General features: G+C 42.1%; 1 protein-coding gene across 2 annotated transcripts in view; it reads right to left on the reverse strand.

Moving 5' to 3' along the window:
- Nucleotides 1–18,145, reverse strand: part of thada (THADA armadillo repeat containing) — a 154,561-nt gene that overhangs the window by 96,133 nt on the left and 40,283 nt on the right. For both annotated transcript variants that reach the window (XM_061745696.1, XM_061745695.1), the window contains exons 22-26: nt 17,761–17,893; nt 17,243–17,365; nt 14,853–14,975; nt 13,188–13,279; nt 5,072–5,161 (exon numbers count right to left, since the gene is read on the reverse strand). In XM_061745696.1, coding sequence (XP_061601680.1) covers nt 5,072–5,161; nt 13,188–13,279; nt 14,853–14,975; nt 17,243–17,365; nt 17,761–17,893 — 561 coding nt within the window. The remainder of the gene's footprint in view (nt 1–5,071; nt 5,162–13,187; nt 13,280–14,852; nt 14,976–17,242; nt 17,366–17,760; nt 17,894–18,145) is intronic.

The following is an 18,145-nucleotide window of genomic DNA, read 5'->3' on the forward strand; positions in this document are numbered from 1 at the left end:
ACCGAAACAAAACGGCAGGAGTTTCCAATGTGGGTACGAGCCTGAAATAGCTGGGGAGATAAAAAACCTGGCTGCGTCGGGTTTCTAACGTTCGCCAGGCCGAGATAGTAAAGTCGGGAATCTGAAGCAGCCGTCCGTCTTCCTGGAAAGAGAGTTTGAGGAACGTGGGCTTCGGGCCCCGCACAGGTTTCAAAATCAGGTTTACGGCCGGTTTGAGGAGACGAGAGCAGATTCAGGCCCGAAGAAGCCGAATAACGTCTAAATTACAACGATGAAGAAAGGGCAGGCAAGAAAAGGTGACTGGGATTGAGATAACGGGTAGAAAATATCACAAATATTGATCCCTTAAATATGGTGATGTTTGTCAAAACTTTATGACCTGTGTTGTGGCTTTAGCTCACAAAACATTGTTGTTTTTGTCGATAATTAAGAAAAAAAATGGCATAGAGCATAGATTGTGTTCTTTCTTCTTTGTGTTTGCTTTAGGCCCAAATTGGCCAAACAGACACTTTTAAAAACGACAAAAAACAACATTAAAACTGAAAAAAAAAATGTATCTAATTATTTTATTTAATTATTTTATTTTATTTATTTATTTTTTCTTCTCAGAATGTTCGAGGGAGGAAAGTGAAAATCCCTTTTTTGCTATCCCCTTACAAATGCATCTTCTTTTTGATTTCTTCTTGATTTATTTATTTATTTGTATTAGTTTTGGATTGACTGTACATCGGATTTTGGTTGATTTGTTTTATTTATTCATTGATTGATTGATTTTTTATTTTCTCCTCCACCTCTGTTTTTTTCTCCTTTTTTTTATGAAAAGAAAAATACTAGATGGATACTGTAATGGTATGCAACTTGTATGTATTGCATGACACATACATAAAAACTTCAATCAATCAATCAAATGTATAACTGACTTTATTTCTCTAATAAAAAGTTTAATAACAAAAACTGAAAAACAAAAGAAAAAAAAGTTCATTCTTGTTTCAAGAACTAAAAAGAAAACAACATTTTCAGGACAGGACTGGACCGTTATGCTACTTGGTGGCCCCTCTGGTACCATTTCCCGTTTCCACTGGAACAGAACCATCAAAAACTGTTCAAAAAAAGGGCCAATGTGTCAGATTATAGGCTAAAATATCCCCAAATAACCTAAAAACAGCCAGAGAGAGATAAAAAAAATGTGTATTCAGGTCACCGTAATACCGATTCCTGCCATGTGTGGCGCTAGCGAGCAACATAGCGGCCTCAGCGCAACATGGCGACCCGAACAAGTCGTGTGGTTGCAGTTCCCCCATGGCCACTTGTCGGAGGTTTTATTCCAGTGACTTCAGGCATCACTTTGAATGTTTTCAGAAGTTAGAAGTTGAGAAAAGCTCGTTTCTGGCGTTGCTGCAATCTGCGATTTACCAGACTATAAAGCATTTAAACCACCTTGGTGCTTATTATTTTGGTCATTTTGTTGGTCATACTTGACCTCTGTTCATGTCAACTCGGCCAAAGTCATCCCCCAACTTTAAATTATAAAACAAAACATGGAATTGTGACCAGCAACTGAACTAGGTGGCATTTTTTTACTCATTTTCTCAGCATGCAATGGCCCAAACAGAACAAATGGGCTTAATTTCTCTCTCCATCCTCATTTTGTTTTTCAAAACAGAGAACGCTGCAGGTTTCCTCTGCTGAGTGTTTCCTGATATCTCTGCAGATGGGGACACTACGTTATGTGCGGAATGTGTTTCAACACGATTAAAAACCATAACAATGAATGAACAAGCGACAGAATCCCTGCGGGGACGAGTCGGCCTCGGCAGCTGCAAACAATCTGGAAATAAAAATGCATCACAAGTTTGTTTGTGTGCATGATAATAAAAAGAAAAGAGGCCCCGAGCTAAAAGCATGCTTCTTCACCGCGCGTCCATCACAGCCTCTTTTTGTTTTGTCTCCTGCTCTCTACGGCATCCACGTGGAATCATCTCTGAAAACACAAATCTGAGGACCGTTTCCAGATCTCACTTCTATAACTTATCATTAGAGATGAACCGATCGGTATCGGCCCGATAATGCCCCTATCGGTTTTGATCGGAGATCGGAAAATAATAGTTCAAAGCGGGCCGATCAGTTGGCGTTTACAACAACAAACATCTCAAACCGAGGTCTGCTGAAGCTGGGCATACACTGTGCGATATTTTAAATCGTATGAGACTGCCCCATCTCACACTGCACGACTAGATCACGGAGTTCAAAAGTTCACAGCCCACGATTTATGTTCTCACACTGTACGAGCCGATGCTCGGATTGACCCGTCTGCTCACACTATACGATCATAATCCTCCCGTCGGACCTCTGTGTACTGGAACTCGAGGCTGGTTTTGGGGCAGGGGAAGGCTGTGCCCACCCAAACGTGCGTCCTGCCCACCTGATCAAAGGTTATGGGGATCCTTTATTTTTTTATAATTTTATTTTTTTATATATATAAAAAAAATCCCAGAATATCTGTACCGTTTCTGATTTGGTCGGCACTGCGCATCATTTTTAGACACAACAATGAACGCATACCGCAAAAGTTGTGTCTCGGCGGAGGGACCCGACGTCCCAGCAAAATGAACACTTCTTTGTGTTCAGAACAGCACAGAGCGCACACTAAAGGCTGATTTATGGTTCCGCGTTACACCAACGCAGAGCCTACGGCGTAGGGTACCCGGTGACCCGCAGCGTACGTGGAAATGCTGTCTTTTTTTCTGCTATTAAAACATCATTTGTAATGTGAATTTGCAACACTTAAACTACAAATAATAGTTTTTGACGTGACATCAGAGATTGTGCATGCTCTCTGTGAAAGGATGAGTCCAATCGGGTCGTAGCTGCTTCAACTGTGCGATTCCTTCACGAGGAGCGACCAGGATTTCAAACACACTTGATTTTCTTGCGAGCTCAAGATTTGTGATCGGGAGCTCGTCGTGAGGTGTTAATCTCTCGTCGTTACCCCACGTACACTGCACGAGGCACGAGCAACGATTGGGTCGAAATCCGTCCCAATCCAAAAAATTGTTGCACGACTGGAAAATCGGCTCAAAACGAGCCGATAATCGCTCGGTGTCTGCCCGGCTTAAGGGGGCGTGGCCGGCCTCGCCGGTATGGGAGTTTTACAACAAATTTGTAAATTTGGACAGCAAATTTGCAGTTTGCAAGGTGTGTCCAAAGGAAATACCCCGAGGCTGATAAGACATTTGAAAGTTTCTCACACGAAGGAGCATATTGAGTTGCTAAAGTTGGCTGCCGCTAAGGCAGAGAAAGAAAAGGAGCAACACCGCTAACTCACCTGAACGTAACAGAGACCTATAAACGACAGCAAGAAAAATAAAGATCTACATCGTAAGGTAATGAATTCATAAGCTTTGATCATCAGCCGCTTTCTGTTGTAGAAGACATCGGGTTTAAACGTGTCGTTAGCAGCTCGGATCCACGATACGTGCTGCAGAGTCTTAAATATTTCACTGATGAATGACCGCCTGAGTTTTACTAAACTATATACAATTCAATTCAATACAGTCACATCCAACCCTGATGCAGGACGACAGTCCTGTCAGTCACTTCACAAGTGACATTTGGAGTTCTAGTGTGAAGAGTTTTGCTTCACTCACAACAGTTTCCTCACACGCGGCGGATGCTACCACTAAAGCTTTAGCAAAGCTTAATAAGTCATAATTCATTTTTATTTTAAGATTTAATTCCTCTTTCCACAGGAAAACTAAGGTTTATAGTTTACAACTTGTATCAACTCTGGTCTTCTCTGGCCACCCGAAGGCTCAGTCATTGGTAAACTTTTATATATAAGGCAATGCTTGGTCTGCTGCTTCTTACATCTGCTCCTTGATTGTACAGAGAAGTCCCGGTTCTTACTTGCTACATTCACAAGACTATACCTGTTGCTCTCTGTTCCTTTTGCCCGTACTGAACTGGGGAAAAGAGCCTTTGTTTATTCTGCTCCTTCAGCCTGGAACACATTACAATATGACTGGAGGCTAACAGAGTTAATTTCTCTGAGAAATTTTAAATCTAAATTGAAAATACTTGGAGGCCGACTCCATTACATGTACCTGTTTTTTGTGATTTGCTTGCTTTTTTAATTTAATTTTAATTATATTTTGTTGGTGTTTTCCATCATTTATAACTATGTGTTGTAATTGCTGAAGCCTATCTTGGCCAGGTCTCCCTTGGAAAAGAGGTTTTTAATCTCAATGGGATTTTCCTGGTTAAATAAAGGTTAAATAAAAAATAAAAATAAAAAAAAACAGAGTGACATGTCTGCTGTTGTGTGTGTTGCTGCACATGTTGTACATAATTATTACCACAGGAAAGCTGAAGCTGGTAAACTACACTTACTCTTTGTAAGCCAGATCGGTTATGGGTGATCGGCCCTCAAAATCCTGATCGGTGCATCTCTACTTATCATATATTCTCCCACTTGTGTCTCAGACAACAAGCGGCGGAGGCCCCGCCTCGCCGTCCCGCTGCAGCTGCTCGGTCTGGGTGGCGTGACACGCCGGCGTGATGTGGGGAGGCAGACAACTCAGCTCTGGTTCCGTGGGAAATTTGCAAATGTTTTAACGAGAGTCTGAGGGAGTTTGGGGGGGTTGGATTGTGAAAGAGCGGCTCTCAGAGAGCTTTCAATTAATTGGATCCATGTTAAGATAAGGCCGGCTGGGGAGCCGACGGAAGATAAGGCCGGCGAAACCTCGGCGGGCTCCGTCCCTCCGCCGCAGAACAACACGACTAAATCTCAGCCAGACATTTACTCTGTTCGCTCGTAAAAGCTTCAGGTTTTGAGCAAATAATCCGTCAGCTGAGCGGGTGATAGGAAACGGGCCGCGAAGCACGTGAGAACTGAGCAGCGTTTAATCTGAAAAAATAACCCTCCTTCAGAAACGTGGAGGCCGCCGTAAAAACGACAGATTTTACCGCTTAATTAGCCGGAGAAACAAACGAGACTAAACTAAGTTCACCTCTGAGAGGATGAGGAATGTGATATTGATCCGGGGGAGGGGGGGTGATGGGGGGAACTCACCTTTCCACTGAAGCTGCAGCCTCCTCCAGCTGGCTCAGGAGGAACGGATAGAGCGCTGGAAAACGAGTGAAGAACTCCCGACCCGTCATCCTGTGGTTGACAGAGAGAAAGAGAGGTGCCGTTAACAGCTGAGGGTCTTTCAAAGGGGATATTGTATTTAAATGATGAATGAAGACATCTCTCTCCCAACAACTGGGAACCGGAAAAAATGAAAACAAACCAAATAGATGATTCCAAAGAGACGCAGATGAACTAAAACATCCACAAATAGGCTTCAAATATCCCCAAAGACACTCAGAATGACCCAAAACAACTTGAAACTTATAAGGAGACCGGGGACGGATGGAAAACAGAGACCGGTGAGAAAAGACGAAGATAAACGACTCAAATACAGTCAGAAGTGATTCGACCCAAAGACACAGCAAGTTTAGTTCCTCCTTGCAGTCACAAGAGTCGCCACGGCAACGCAGCGGGATGGATGGATGGATGGATGGATGGACGGATGGATGCATGTAAGGATGGATGGATGGATGCAAGGATGGATGGATGGATGGATGGATGTAAGGATGGATGGATGGATGGATGGATGTAAGGATGGATGGATGGATGGATGGATGGAAGGATGGAAGGATGGAAGGATGGACAAATTCAAACAAAAGGGAGATGTAGAACGAAGATAAACGACTCAAATACAGTCAGATTTTTTTAGTTCCTGCACCAAAAACGTGGCCGTCAATCAAGCGACAGTCACAAGAGTCGCCAACGGCAACGCAGCGTGATGATCCGCCTCCGGGCGCCGTGGCCGCTCGTACCAGAGCCTTTACGCAAACGCTGGAGATGTAAACATGGTATAAATAACCGCTGGAAACAGAGTCTCCATTCAGGAGAATCACTAGAAACACATTGGGAGGATAGTTGTTATTTACTGAACTAAGTGTTCGCAGATGAAAAGGAACAACATGTGACGCGCTGAAAAACAAACACCAGCTGAGAAAAACTATCTGTTCCTCTTTAGGTCCAGGTGTTTTTTCCAAATATCTGGACAGTCGTGTCGTTTCCACGGCAACGGCGGTGGTTTCAGGCGGAGATTTTTCAGAACTGGCTCTGTTCAAATTACACAACTCTTTATTTTTTTGAACAAAACAGTTAAAAACAACAACGAAAAACAAACGTGCTTAAACACGCTAGATGACATTGAAACCGACGAAAACAATGAACACAAACACACACCAATCATTAGTAATAAAGTAATAATAAAAATAAAAACAAACTATACATCAAATTCTGCTTTTCATTTTCTTTTTAAGTTAAATTTATTAGGATTGCACGACTCTTAAAGTCTTTCCCCCCCGTTTAAATGATGTAACGCCACATTTCATCAACAAAAACACACAATAAAAGAGAAAGAATGTGTGTAAAGAAATGGAGAGCTTATCTGAGACGGCCGTCTCATCACCTGGTTGCTCCGACGGCTTCTACTCCCGTCTGCATGTTTTTGTATTTGCATGTAAATCATCGGCGTGTCTTTCACATGTTTACAGCTTCTCATTTACCGTTACTCCTTAATTTAAAAAACGTTTCTTGAAAGTAGAAAACCAGAGTTTTTCGAGAGTTATCCGTATGAAACAAAATACATTACTGTAAATGTACGCCGACGGCTTTAAGCGGTGAATCGTGACGAGTTTTCATAAGCAGTTTCTGAGACATTTGGGCCAAAACAAAACAAAACAGTAAGACGGAGCTTGTGTTGGACATGTCCAGGTTGTGAAGGCCGGTTCCCTCGGACGCTGCGAGCATTTACCGCCACGTAGCCGTCTCTGATGACACAAATATGTGGTGTGGCCCAAAACCAAGTAAACAGGGAACTTTAGAAGAACCAACATAAGATAGATGAATGGAAAAGGGGGTTTTGGCCCAAAGCAGACGAGTAGAAGCCTCAAACATAAAAGGAGTGGGGGGGGAATAGAGATACCGGAGATGTTGTAGTCTGCGCCAGACGCAAATCAAGGCCTTTCCTCTGTTTATGCTGCAGCAGCTAGAGACGCAGCGCCGGCGCGTCACGTGTTTACTCACAAACGTACACAGCCGTCAATAACCTGACAAACTTCATCTCCAGCTCTGGAGCTCAGGACACACGAGCTCAGGTAGCTGTTTCCAGTTAGCAGCCCCCCCCACCCCCCCATAGAGGTGGATAGTAACCAAGTAGACGTACTTCCTTACACTACTTAAGAGGGCTGTAACAATATATTGTATACAAAAATGTCACGATACGTGTCGTGGAGGTGACAAACTGTAGCGCGATATTGAGTTATTAATATTAATATATTGTGTTGACTAGTAGCATCCTATTGGTGCAGCGGGATCACGTGACGACCACGCCTCGACCCGCGGACCAAAATCTGACTACGCTCAGAAGAAACTAGTACCGTTGCGGCCCCAATCACAGGACTCTTGGGGGGTTTTGAGCTCCGAACTTTTACTTCTAAGGTGAGCATGAATCAATGTTTTTTATGATGTAAAGATTGTGTCGTCCCCAAAGGTGGGAGGATGAAACGATAACGGGGTTGACCTTACGGCCTCAGGCTGGAGCAGGTGAAGCTCTTAGCTCTAGCAGAAGATAAATAACAGTCATGTTGCATTTGGAGTTTGGGACTTTTCATAGTTTATTTACTTTTATTTATTTATTTAATTTTAGTTGTTAAAATTTCTGGAAAAGAAAAAAGTCAAGTCGTACATGAGAGAAACTATTCAGTTTGTGGCAAAATATTTGTACTTGTATGAAACTGAAGATGCATAATGCAAACCTGACATTTACTTTTAGTTCAGTTTGTGGAAAATGGTTGGCCTGGCTTTCTCTTTAAAACTTAAACAGTTATAAAGCAATACAAACTGTAACAATAGGGCAAATGCACAGCATTGTTTTGTATCTTTCAAATAAAAGACAATTTTTTCATATGTTCCTAATTCAAGGTTGTTAAAAAAATACTGCTAAAATATCGTATCGTAATCGTGACCTCAATATCATGTATAGTACCGTATCGTGAGAGTATTTTCTTTTCCTTAATGTAATTTTATCTAGTATCGAACTTGTCATTGTGCATTGAGTTAAATCATGTAATCACTTTGTATTTGCAATTGTATAATTCTGTATATTTTTTATTTTTTTTTTATTTTTGTGGACCCCAGGAAGACTAGGTGGTTGCTACGGCACCAGCTAATGGGGATCCTTAATAAAATCTATTCTAAAACACCTCTGCCTCGCCCGGGTCGGTCCAGGTGACCCGATCCGCCCCGATCGGGTCGTTGAGGATAATCGGATTAGAGCAAAGTAGAATAACGATTTGGGGTGAACGTACGCACTAATGCAGGATACGTGAGCTCCGGTGGAGGCTCGGCCCGCCGGGTCGGTGCTGCCCGGAGGACAAAGGTCGGGGGTCGCGTCGGAGCAGCTTAAGCCGGGGTCAGAGGTCGCGGCGGAGGAGAAAAGACCTGCCCGGCTCAGATGGGAGGCAGCAACGTTCCTCCCGTCTCAGTTTCAGAGCAGCATCGTCGCACCGCTACTCACAGCCGTTTGGTGTCTGGGAACTTTTTAATGCCAACAAATCCGACATAAAACCTGCCTGACCTCTGCAAGTGTCGTGAGCTGCTCTACTTATCGCTGAGCTGCTTAAATTTACCCCCAGAGGTCCAAAGTTGGAGATCGCTGAACTGGACTAATGGCATGTTTTAAAAACAAAACGGCTGTTTACGGCTGTTCGTGTACATGAAACCTAATTTCATATTTTTTCCTCATGAACTTTATTACTTTTCCTTATTTATTATATTATCTATTTTTTACGGAACAGTATCAGGGCCATGCAGGAAAAAAAATATTTGAGAGGGGAAGATTTTTTTAGATTGTGCGAGAAAAAAGTCAAAATGCAAAGAAAAAAGTCAAAATGTCGAGATTAATGTTAAAATACAATTTCGAGAATAAAGTCAAAATTTTTCTCGTCATTTTCAACTTTTTTCTCGACATTTCGACTTTTTTCTCGAAGTGCATAATGAAAAAAAAGAGACGTGTCCACGGAGGAGCTACGTGTAGTGTTGTTTCTGTCAGCCTGTTTCAATTCTAGTTTTAGTCTAGTCTTTGGGTCAAGCTATCATTTTAGTTTTTATTAGTTTTAGTCACGTTCATTCTCCTTTTAGTCGCGTCGTGTCATTCGACTAAAAGTCTGAGCATTTTAGTCTTATTTTAGTCAGAATTGTCCATTTTAGTCTAGTTTTAGTCAAAGATTGTATTTAGGAAAAAAACGATTTTACAATTCAAACAAGGTTATCTTATTATATTTATATTATTGTTACCTCATAGACTCAAGAATACATTAATTCTAGATACAAAAGACTAATTTGAGTTTACAACATATTTATTTTTCCAAATTTCTCCCCGTCTTTTTCTTTTTCCACGAGACATTGGATTTTTTTTCCACGTCTATGTAGGAAAGTGTATCCAAAGATGGTCTCTTCTTCTTCTCCCCCCCAGAGCAGAAAATGAAAACACATCTTATATATTTAATTATCATTATCGTTATCGTCACATGACCTCCATTTACGTTGCGTCTCGTCTCATTTTCCTCAGGTGATAAAGGTTCCTTGACGACGAAAATTAGTCATAATTTTGGTTGACGAAAGCAACTTTAGGTACGTGGAGCACGTCCGTATCAGAGCAGATACCTTGTTGTTGCTTCAACTTTGACGCAAACGCAGCAACGTAACTGACGTTTGCAGTGACGTAATGACGTGGCTCCTCTTAGCACCCGAGCTGTGGAAAAGCAAACCGGTTCTCAGCTGGTTCCTAGTTGAACGAGTTGTGAACCAGAACCAGCACTGGAACCAGTTTGGTGGAAAAGGGGGTTGTTTGGTCCAGATTGATGATGAAAAGGGTCGTCCAAAATTCATCAGCAGTAGCTGCATCAGTGTGCTCAGCAAGGACCAATTACATGTTTACATTCAGGGACTTCAGTGCAACTTCGTCTGCTGTGTCAAATTTGAGCTCGTTGAGTCTGGAAAAGCTGCAAGAACAATGTATTTGGTGTAATAATATCAATACTTAAACGATATAATACCGATAAGACAGTAAAACAAATCTTTTAGAGTTTACAGAGTAGTTTCGGAAGAAGCGAGTCGCCTTTTGGTCCAGATTGATGCCACTGTTGCTAATGAAGGTTTGGATGGTCCTTTTCATCTTCAATCTGGACCAAACAACCCCTTTTCCACCAAACCAGGGCTCAGCGTGCTTAGCAAGGACCAATTACTCTTCTGTGACGGCAGCATTCGTTAGGCATTAAGGGACTTTATTAATCAGGTTTGAGCTCGTCGAGTCTAGAAAAGCTGCAGGAAGAATAATATCAGTACTTAAATGATATAGTACCGATAAGACGGCGAGCCAACAGATGCTCCGCAGGGAAGCATCTAAAAGGCTGCTCAGAAACACATTCTTCCATGCACACGTAGGGTTCAAAGCGAGAGATAAAGCTGCTCGGGTCGAGGCTGGAATGCAATCTTCGCTCCGTCAGCTTTGTTTACAGTCGCATTTATCTCCACAATGAGATCGCATCAGCATCGACACGCAGCGTAGCGCGGCCAGAGGCCCGATGATCCGCCAGCGAACAGCGCCGCTCTGGAAAAATCCACAAAAATACAAATAACAGCATAAATAAACCGAATAACAGCATAAATAAACCGAATAACAGCATAAATAAACCGAATAACAGCATAAATAAACCGGTTTGCGTGTTTTGGAAACGTCTTAAGAGATCAGGACACGCTGGACACGCCAAGTATCAGAGTGGACGAGCTGTCACAATACGTTTGCTGCTGCCAGGAATCACAACCGTGCAATCATTGTAACGACCGAGAACCGGCGCAGAGGTCGCCGTGGAAACGGAAACTTCCAGAGATGCACTTGGAAAGGCAACTTTCACATACTGTTGTGCAACCAGTGCAGGTCGGTGCCGGGCGGCTATCCGACATCAGAAACGGTGCAAGGGAGTGTTTGAATCTTAATTTCCTCAGCCATCATTTACGGTTATATCTCACGGATCACTCGCACATGGTCCCCACACGAAAACAAGTCCGCCCTCTTGTGGTAAAACAAATGGCAGAAGAGAGGAGGACGTAACTGAGGAACACACGCGATGTGTGACCTGGGTCTGTGATGTCACAGAACCAGGAAAATTTGAGACTCAGATCTGGGGTCTACTTGTAGTTTATGACGCAATTCACCCTAAACTGAACAAAGTTGCTACATGAGTTGATATTTTTTTCCAAAACCAGTCTAAAAACATAAATATGGGAAATTCTCATTAACTTAGTTAATCGTGTTTGTTTCTAATATATTCTCATGTTTAAAAAATGTTTTAAAAAGGTGTCTACTAGTGTTATTTATTGCATGTACTATTAGTCACTGCAAGAAAAAGGATAACTGTTAACTGGATGAAACCTGACCCCCCTACAATTGCTCAATGGCTGCAGAGGGTAAAACTTGTATACCAGATGGAATTTCTGACTGCCCAGTTACAGCTTAAAGTACTTACTTACTTAAAAATTTGTATACGTTTTAAGTTTTCTAGTAATAATGTCAGATGAAGCGTTCCAAACCAAAAAGAATAAGCCCTCTAGTGTATCTCTTCGTTGCCTTGAACAGGTTGCAATTCCGGGCCGGAATTTCCCGCGCTGGGCTGTGGATGTGACGTCACATGACGCTGCATGCACGTTCTCCCCGTTCTCCCGTGCCGGCTTCACTGTTGGCTGCAGTACCCCCAACGGCCGTCGTGGTGAAGGGTGGCGCTAGAGAGTCTCATTTCTTAAAAGGAGCCTCATGCTCCTTTAACGAGTTACTTTTCATTTAACTAACCACTATTGTTATGTGAATTGCTTCTATCTGTATGCTGCTGTTTGAATACTGAACCAGCAATGTATAAGTGCATTGTATATATGCAAGAACCATTTATGCTTGACACATATGACCCAATCTCATGATGCGTTATTGTTTTTTTTTGTTTTTCTGTGACTCAATTGTCACCCATTATGTGCATACAGACAATAAAGTTAAAAAAAAAGGTGTCTACTTTGGTCTTTATTGTATTATATATAATTGAACTGACTATTTTGCATCATTTACAACACAACTGGTCTCTAGACGCTTTACTCACAGGATGACTGCAAGTACATGTTAATATTAAATTTGTAAGTAAAGAAACTAAACTATAAACTAAACTTTAACTAAACTATTGAAGAAAGAAGCAAGTAAAAAAAACAAAACCTTTAAGTAAACAAACAGTTGCAGAAAAAAATCCTGTCTAAGAGAGAAGAAACGATGAATAACGCTGTAAAGTTTGACGATGACGAGCGATATTTATGAGCTCAACGCGGGTCGGGGGCAGAACCAGACCTCGTTCGTACCAATGAAAAAGAACTTTACACCTGCATGTAAACATACAAATAGAACGAGACCGAGCGTTTGGCATGGACCTCATTATTTACACATTTCTATTATTGCCAATGATCAGTAAACAGGAAGAGATATCATCAGGTAAGACTCCGCCTCTCTGACAGAGGTGGGGCTGATCTACCAGACGGACCCAAGCAAGAGCGTTGCCACGGCGACCTCTGACCTCTCCATCCCAGACTCACGGCTGGTGGGCCGTCAGTGTCAAAGATGATGGACATTACCTGAGTTTAGACCATTGAGTCTTTCAAGGTTCAGCCATTTAAATTATTATTTTATTCGTTTGTACTTCAGACCTTTCTGTTTCTGTAGCGATTCTTTATTCCAGTGATTTCCCTTCATTCTGCAGAGTCATTTCCTAGCTGTCGGTACGAGTCCGGAGGAGACTGGAGCTCCTGTGAGGGAGTGGTGTTACAACAGCACCCCCTGGTGGCTGCAGGAGAACGCTCTTCATGAACATCTACTCCTTTTAAAAGGCCTTAAATGTTCTGGTTCTGAGTTTCTGCGTGCGGCGTCTCGTAATGTGTCGAGTCTGTGCTGTTGATGTTTTGTGTCAAAAAGTGAATGTAACAAACCTATCAGAGGGGAAAAAAGAGTGATTGCATAAGAGAGTGAGAAGCAGCTGACCGGTTCTTCTTGGAGTGTTCATCCTTCTCCCGCTTCACTCCGAAGATCCTGGTGATGAGGGTGCTGAAGAGCAGGGTGGAGGAGTTCCTCACCTGGGGGAGGAAACCAGAGCAGGTGAGGATGGAGGACTGGGGAAGGTTTATCACCAGGGCTGGGGATCCATTCAAATGTCATGAATCGATTCCGATTCTTAAGATTCAGACTCGATTACCACGCTTTGATTCGATTCCGATATCGATTTGAGTTAGCTTTATTCAAAATGTGCTTTTTTTTAAATGTATTCTTTATTTAATTCAATAAGTCTTCTTTGAAAACGTATTTATTTTCTTTGGCTTTTAGTGTACGATAAATTAGTTGCCTACACCGAGAAGTGATTGTGCACTTTGTGTGTCTGTTCTTTGCCGTCTATTCTCTATTTTTATTACTATTTTATTGATCGTTCTAGCATGTTAGTGATTTGATTGTTTCTACACTTTGTACTGTATTTTATTTTGGTATTGTTTCATTTTATTGTATACTGTACAGCACTTTGGTCGACCTCAGTCGTTTTTAAATGTGCTATATAAATAAAATTGACATTGACAAAAACAAAAAATGAATATAAACACAAACATTCCTAAATTCTGAATAATCTGCCCCTTTTTTCCCAAGAAATCAATTTACAAAGAACGTAAATTAAAAAACAACAACAAAGTAAACAAAAAACTAAAATAAAATAGCCGCCGGCCGACACAGACAGTCACATTCCTTTTTAGTTCCCAAGTTGCAATTCAGTTAATACCATTCAACAACAACAAACAATGTTTATACCTTTCATGACGATGGGTACGTCAATCAAACGTAACTAACATATTTCATTATATTTCCTTAACATACTGGCTTTAATTGTTCTTTTGAATGTAATGTTTGATTTTGATTCTTTGGTTTTTTTGTTCAGATTGTTCTATAAACTGATTCCTTTCACAGAAACACAACGTTCCATCAATTTAGTCCTGAATCTTGGTTTTTTAAAGAACTCTCTTCCTTTTAAGTTATACTTGCTTTCTCATTTTTCAAATCTTTTCTGAATGTTGATTGGTAAAGTTTTCTTATGAGCTTTAAACATAATTTGCAGAATACTATAGTCTACTAGTTCATGAAATTTCAACAATTTTAACTGAAGTTTAATTCAGCTGTTGCATGAATTATATGACTGTAGTTGTGCAACATATTAATACTAGTATTATATTGAGATTCAATAGCAAGTATTGGCAGCTGATGATGCTGTAAGGACCAATCAATTCCCATTTATGAGAATTTGGTTTTCAGCATTTTATGCAAATGTAACCCCAAGCCGGTATATGAAGCAAAGAAATATAGACAATTTATGCAATTATAACTGAAAACTTTAATGTTTTCATACCTTTAAACATATTTAAAAGGAAAAAAACATGGCACTAGTTATTCTGGTGTCCAATAAAACATTCCTTTTTTGGGGATAAAAAAACAAAATACCAAAAGTTGTAATGTAATGATGAGAATTTTATTGTTTTTTTATTTAAATCGATCTCTTAAATCGACATATGAATTGATTTTTAGGAATTAATATGAGAATCGATTTAGAATCGGAAAATCGATCTTTTCAACACAGGCCTATTTATCACCGTGACGGAGGTGGAGACTCACGGCCCAGACGGGGGAGGTGAAGCCAAGCACAGCGACCTGCATCCCATCAGACACGAAGGGGATGATGTTCTCGCCCAGGCGGGTGTCCTTGTACAAGGCCCGGAGGATGTTGAGGGCGTGGACCTGCAGGGCAGCGGGTCACAGGTCTGTCACAAACACTCCAGAAATAGCACTTTTTCCACTAGCACCTACTCAGCCCGGTTCTTTCTCCCTAGGGGTCTAACGTGCAGAGTAGATACTTTTCTTTATACCACGGTCTGTGTGAATACTCGATTCTGATTCTGATCTAGAAAACAAGTTCGGTCAAATTGCCTGATAACTTTAATATCATTGCACTGGATCAACTGCCACGTGGTAACCACGGCAACAGAGATTCAGAGAAGAGCCGGCTACCGCAGGACGGCGACATGAGTGATTTTGTGATTTCTTTTAATTTATTTGGTGAATTTAACAATTTTGATTATTGAATGATTGATAATATTTGTAGCTTAATGAAACGTTTTTTTTTTTAATGACTGATCATATATGTAGCTTAATAAAACGATTTAGGAAACTATCTGAGGACTTTGATTCTTTGAAACAAATATATTTACTGTTTGTTTCTGTACCATAGCCGAGCTGAGCTGAGCGGACTAGAATATCCCCCGTTGCTAAGTCGTATCTCTTGTCTGTCCTAGTTACTGGAGAAGTCAACACTGTGTCCATTGAGACGGTAGTGATTGTTCCAGGTATTAGTCAGACCCTCAGGTGTTACCAAGGAAACTGAGTTATGGCTTTGTTAAAAAACGTGATTTTACCAGGTTACAACGTCTGCAGACGAGAGATTAAATAGTCGCTCAGCTGTGACTAATGACTTCAACTGAAAACACATGAATAACTGATTTAATATTTATATTTTTTAGTATTTCAAAGTTTATTTAGACGGGACAATGCATATTAATGCACACTACATTAAGCAGTGTGAATACACACTGCTAAACCGGGTTTAGCAGAGATGCTAGTTTCAACCCGCAGTCCCCCACAAACAACCAGACACACTCACACTCACACCTACGGGCAATTTAGAATCATCAGTTAACCTAATATGCATGTTTTTGGACTGTGGGAGGAAACCGGAGTACCCAGAGGAAACCCACACAAGCACGGGGAGAACATGCAAACTCCACACAGAAAGGTCCTGCTGGGCCTGGGAGTCGAACCGGGAACCTTCTTGCTGTGAGGCAACAGTGCTAACCACTAAGCCACCGTGCTGCCATAGACCGTAGACCATGGTATAAGCGGGAAAATGCCCCGCGAGGTGTCCATCTAAGGAGCTTGAGGCCGGATTGAGGCAGAATTTATGAAAAAAATTCATATACGTCTTAAGTTTTCTAGTAATAATGTCAGATGAAGCGTTCCAATCCAAAAAGAATGAGCCCTCAGTATCTCTCCTTTGCCTTGAACAGGCTGTGTGCTGCAAAATGTGCTGCAATTTGGTCCCGAATTTCCCGCGCTGGGCTGTGGATGTGACGTCACATGACGCTGCATGTGCGTTCTCCCTGTTCTCCCGTGCCGGCTTCACTGTTAGCTGCAGTACCCCCAACAGCCGTCGTGGTGAAGGGTGGCGCTAGAGAGTCTCATTTCTTAAAAGGAGCCTCAAGCTCCTTTAACATAAATATATGGACGATGTGGTGGCGTGAACCGTCCAACGCGTGACTACTCTGCCGAGGTTCTAAGCGGCTGAGTCGGGCTGTGATGTCATCACACTACAGGCCACCGATTGGTCGGGGGTTGGAGTCAGACGTCTGAGTCAGGATGTGACATCAGAGAAAGAGCAACTCTGACGGCTTCTTGTTCATTTTATTCCAGCAGCAACGGCAGCAGAAGTCTGTTTGGTGATCCAACTCTGAGGTGCAGATGTTCATAAACCTGGTGCTGAGGAGAGAATTAAAAAGGGATCTAGACGGGCGATAAGGAACGACCAGATCTACCAGGAGCTCTGTCTCTTCATAGCTGCTCTCGGCTCCAGCTGACTTTTCAGCAGCGCAGAGACAAACAAACAAAAAAAAGCGTTGCCGCTTGAAGCTTCTCTCACTCTCATTTTTTCACCTGATATCAAACACAAGCCACAGACCCAGCAGCACATTTATCATCTCCTCCAGGTTCTACATCTTTAGTGTTGTTGTCTTCTCCATTTAGATACACAATCAAATACGTCACAGCAGCTTCACTCCAACCTCCTACTTCTCTTCTGGGTGTTTAAAAAACAAACGAGGACATGGCGAGTCGAGTCGAGCTGAGTAGGTACTAGTGTAAAAGCGCAGTAGTGGAAAAAGAAACCAGGCCGAGTCGAGCCGAGTGGGTTCTAGTGGAAAAGAGCCATAAAGGTGTTGAGGTTCAGGAGGTCAGACCTGGGAGACGGTGGATCCGTCCGTGGTCCGGTCTGAGGACGGCGTGGACAGAGCCAGCAGCTCCCTCATGGTCGTCTTCAGCAGGCTGCAGCTGGAGGACTTGGGCTCGGAGGACAGCAGGGCCTGCGGACGAGAACGAGATGGTTTACCTTACGGAGGAGGAGGAAGAGGAGAAGGAAGAGGAGGAAAAGGAGCTGCATCTTCTGGATCTGATTCCCCGCTGCAGCGACTGGGATTGAGGACGTGACGTCACCCAGCAGCAGAACTAAACCAGAGGAAACTACTGAAAACATGGACATTAAGGATCTTTGCTAGAACATTTAGTCTCGTTTTGGTCAACAAAAATTAAGACACATTTTAGCTGTCTGGTTTTTATTCCTCTACGATATTGCATTATATATTTAATTGTCGTTATCGTGACCTGACCAGCATTTTCGTTGCGTCTCGTTTTCCTCAGGTGATGAAGGTTCGTTGACGATGATATTTAGTCATAATTTTCGTTGACTAAATTTACTCACCTGGATGTAGAAGGGGATCCCAGCGCTGCGGCGAGTGGCGCACAGCTTCGACGACGGGTCGCTGGATTTGACCTCCTCCAGAACCTCGGCCAGCCAGCGGGAAGGAAGCTCCTGCAGGGCCCGACTCCCACTCCTGAAACACACACACACAAGTTCATAATGCAGCTGCAAGGACATTTGATAAGTTTTTAAAACCAGATGGATCAGAATGAAAGTTTCCATAAATTGCGCTTTCAAAATAAAAGCTCAAAAGTGCTTGATGAAAAATAAAAAAATGTAATAAAAAACACGATGCACTCAGTTATAATCTGGGAAAGCAGTTACAACCTTGTCTTCATTATCATAAATCAACTCATCTTCTGATCAAATATAACATATAATACAG

Source organism: Cololabis saira, chromosome 17, assembly GCF_033807715.1.
Source record: "Cololabis saira isolate AMF1-May2022 chromosome 17, fColSai1.1, whole genome shotgun sequence".
Lineage (NCBI taxonomy): Eukaryota > Metazoa > Chordata > Actinopteri > Beloniformes > Belonidae > Cololabis > Cololabis saira.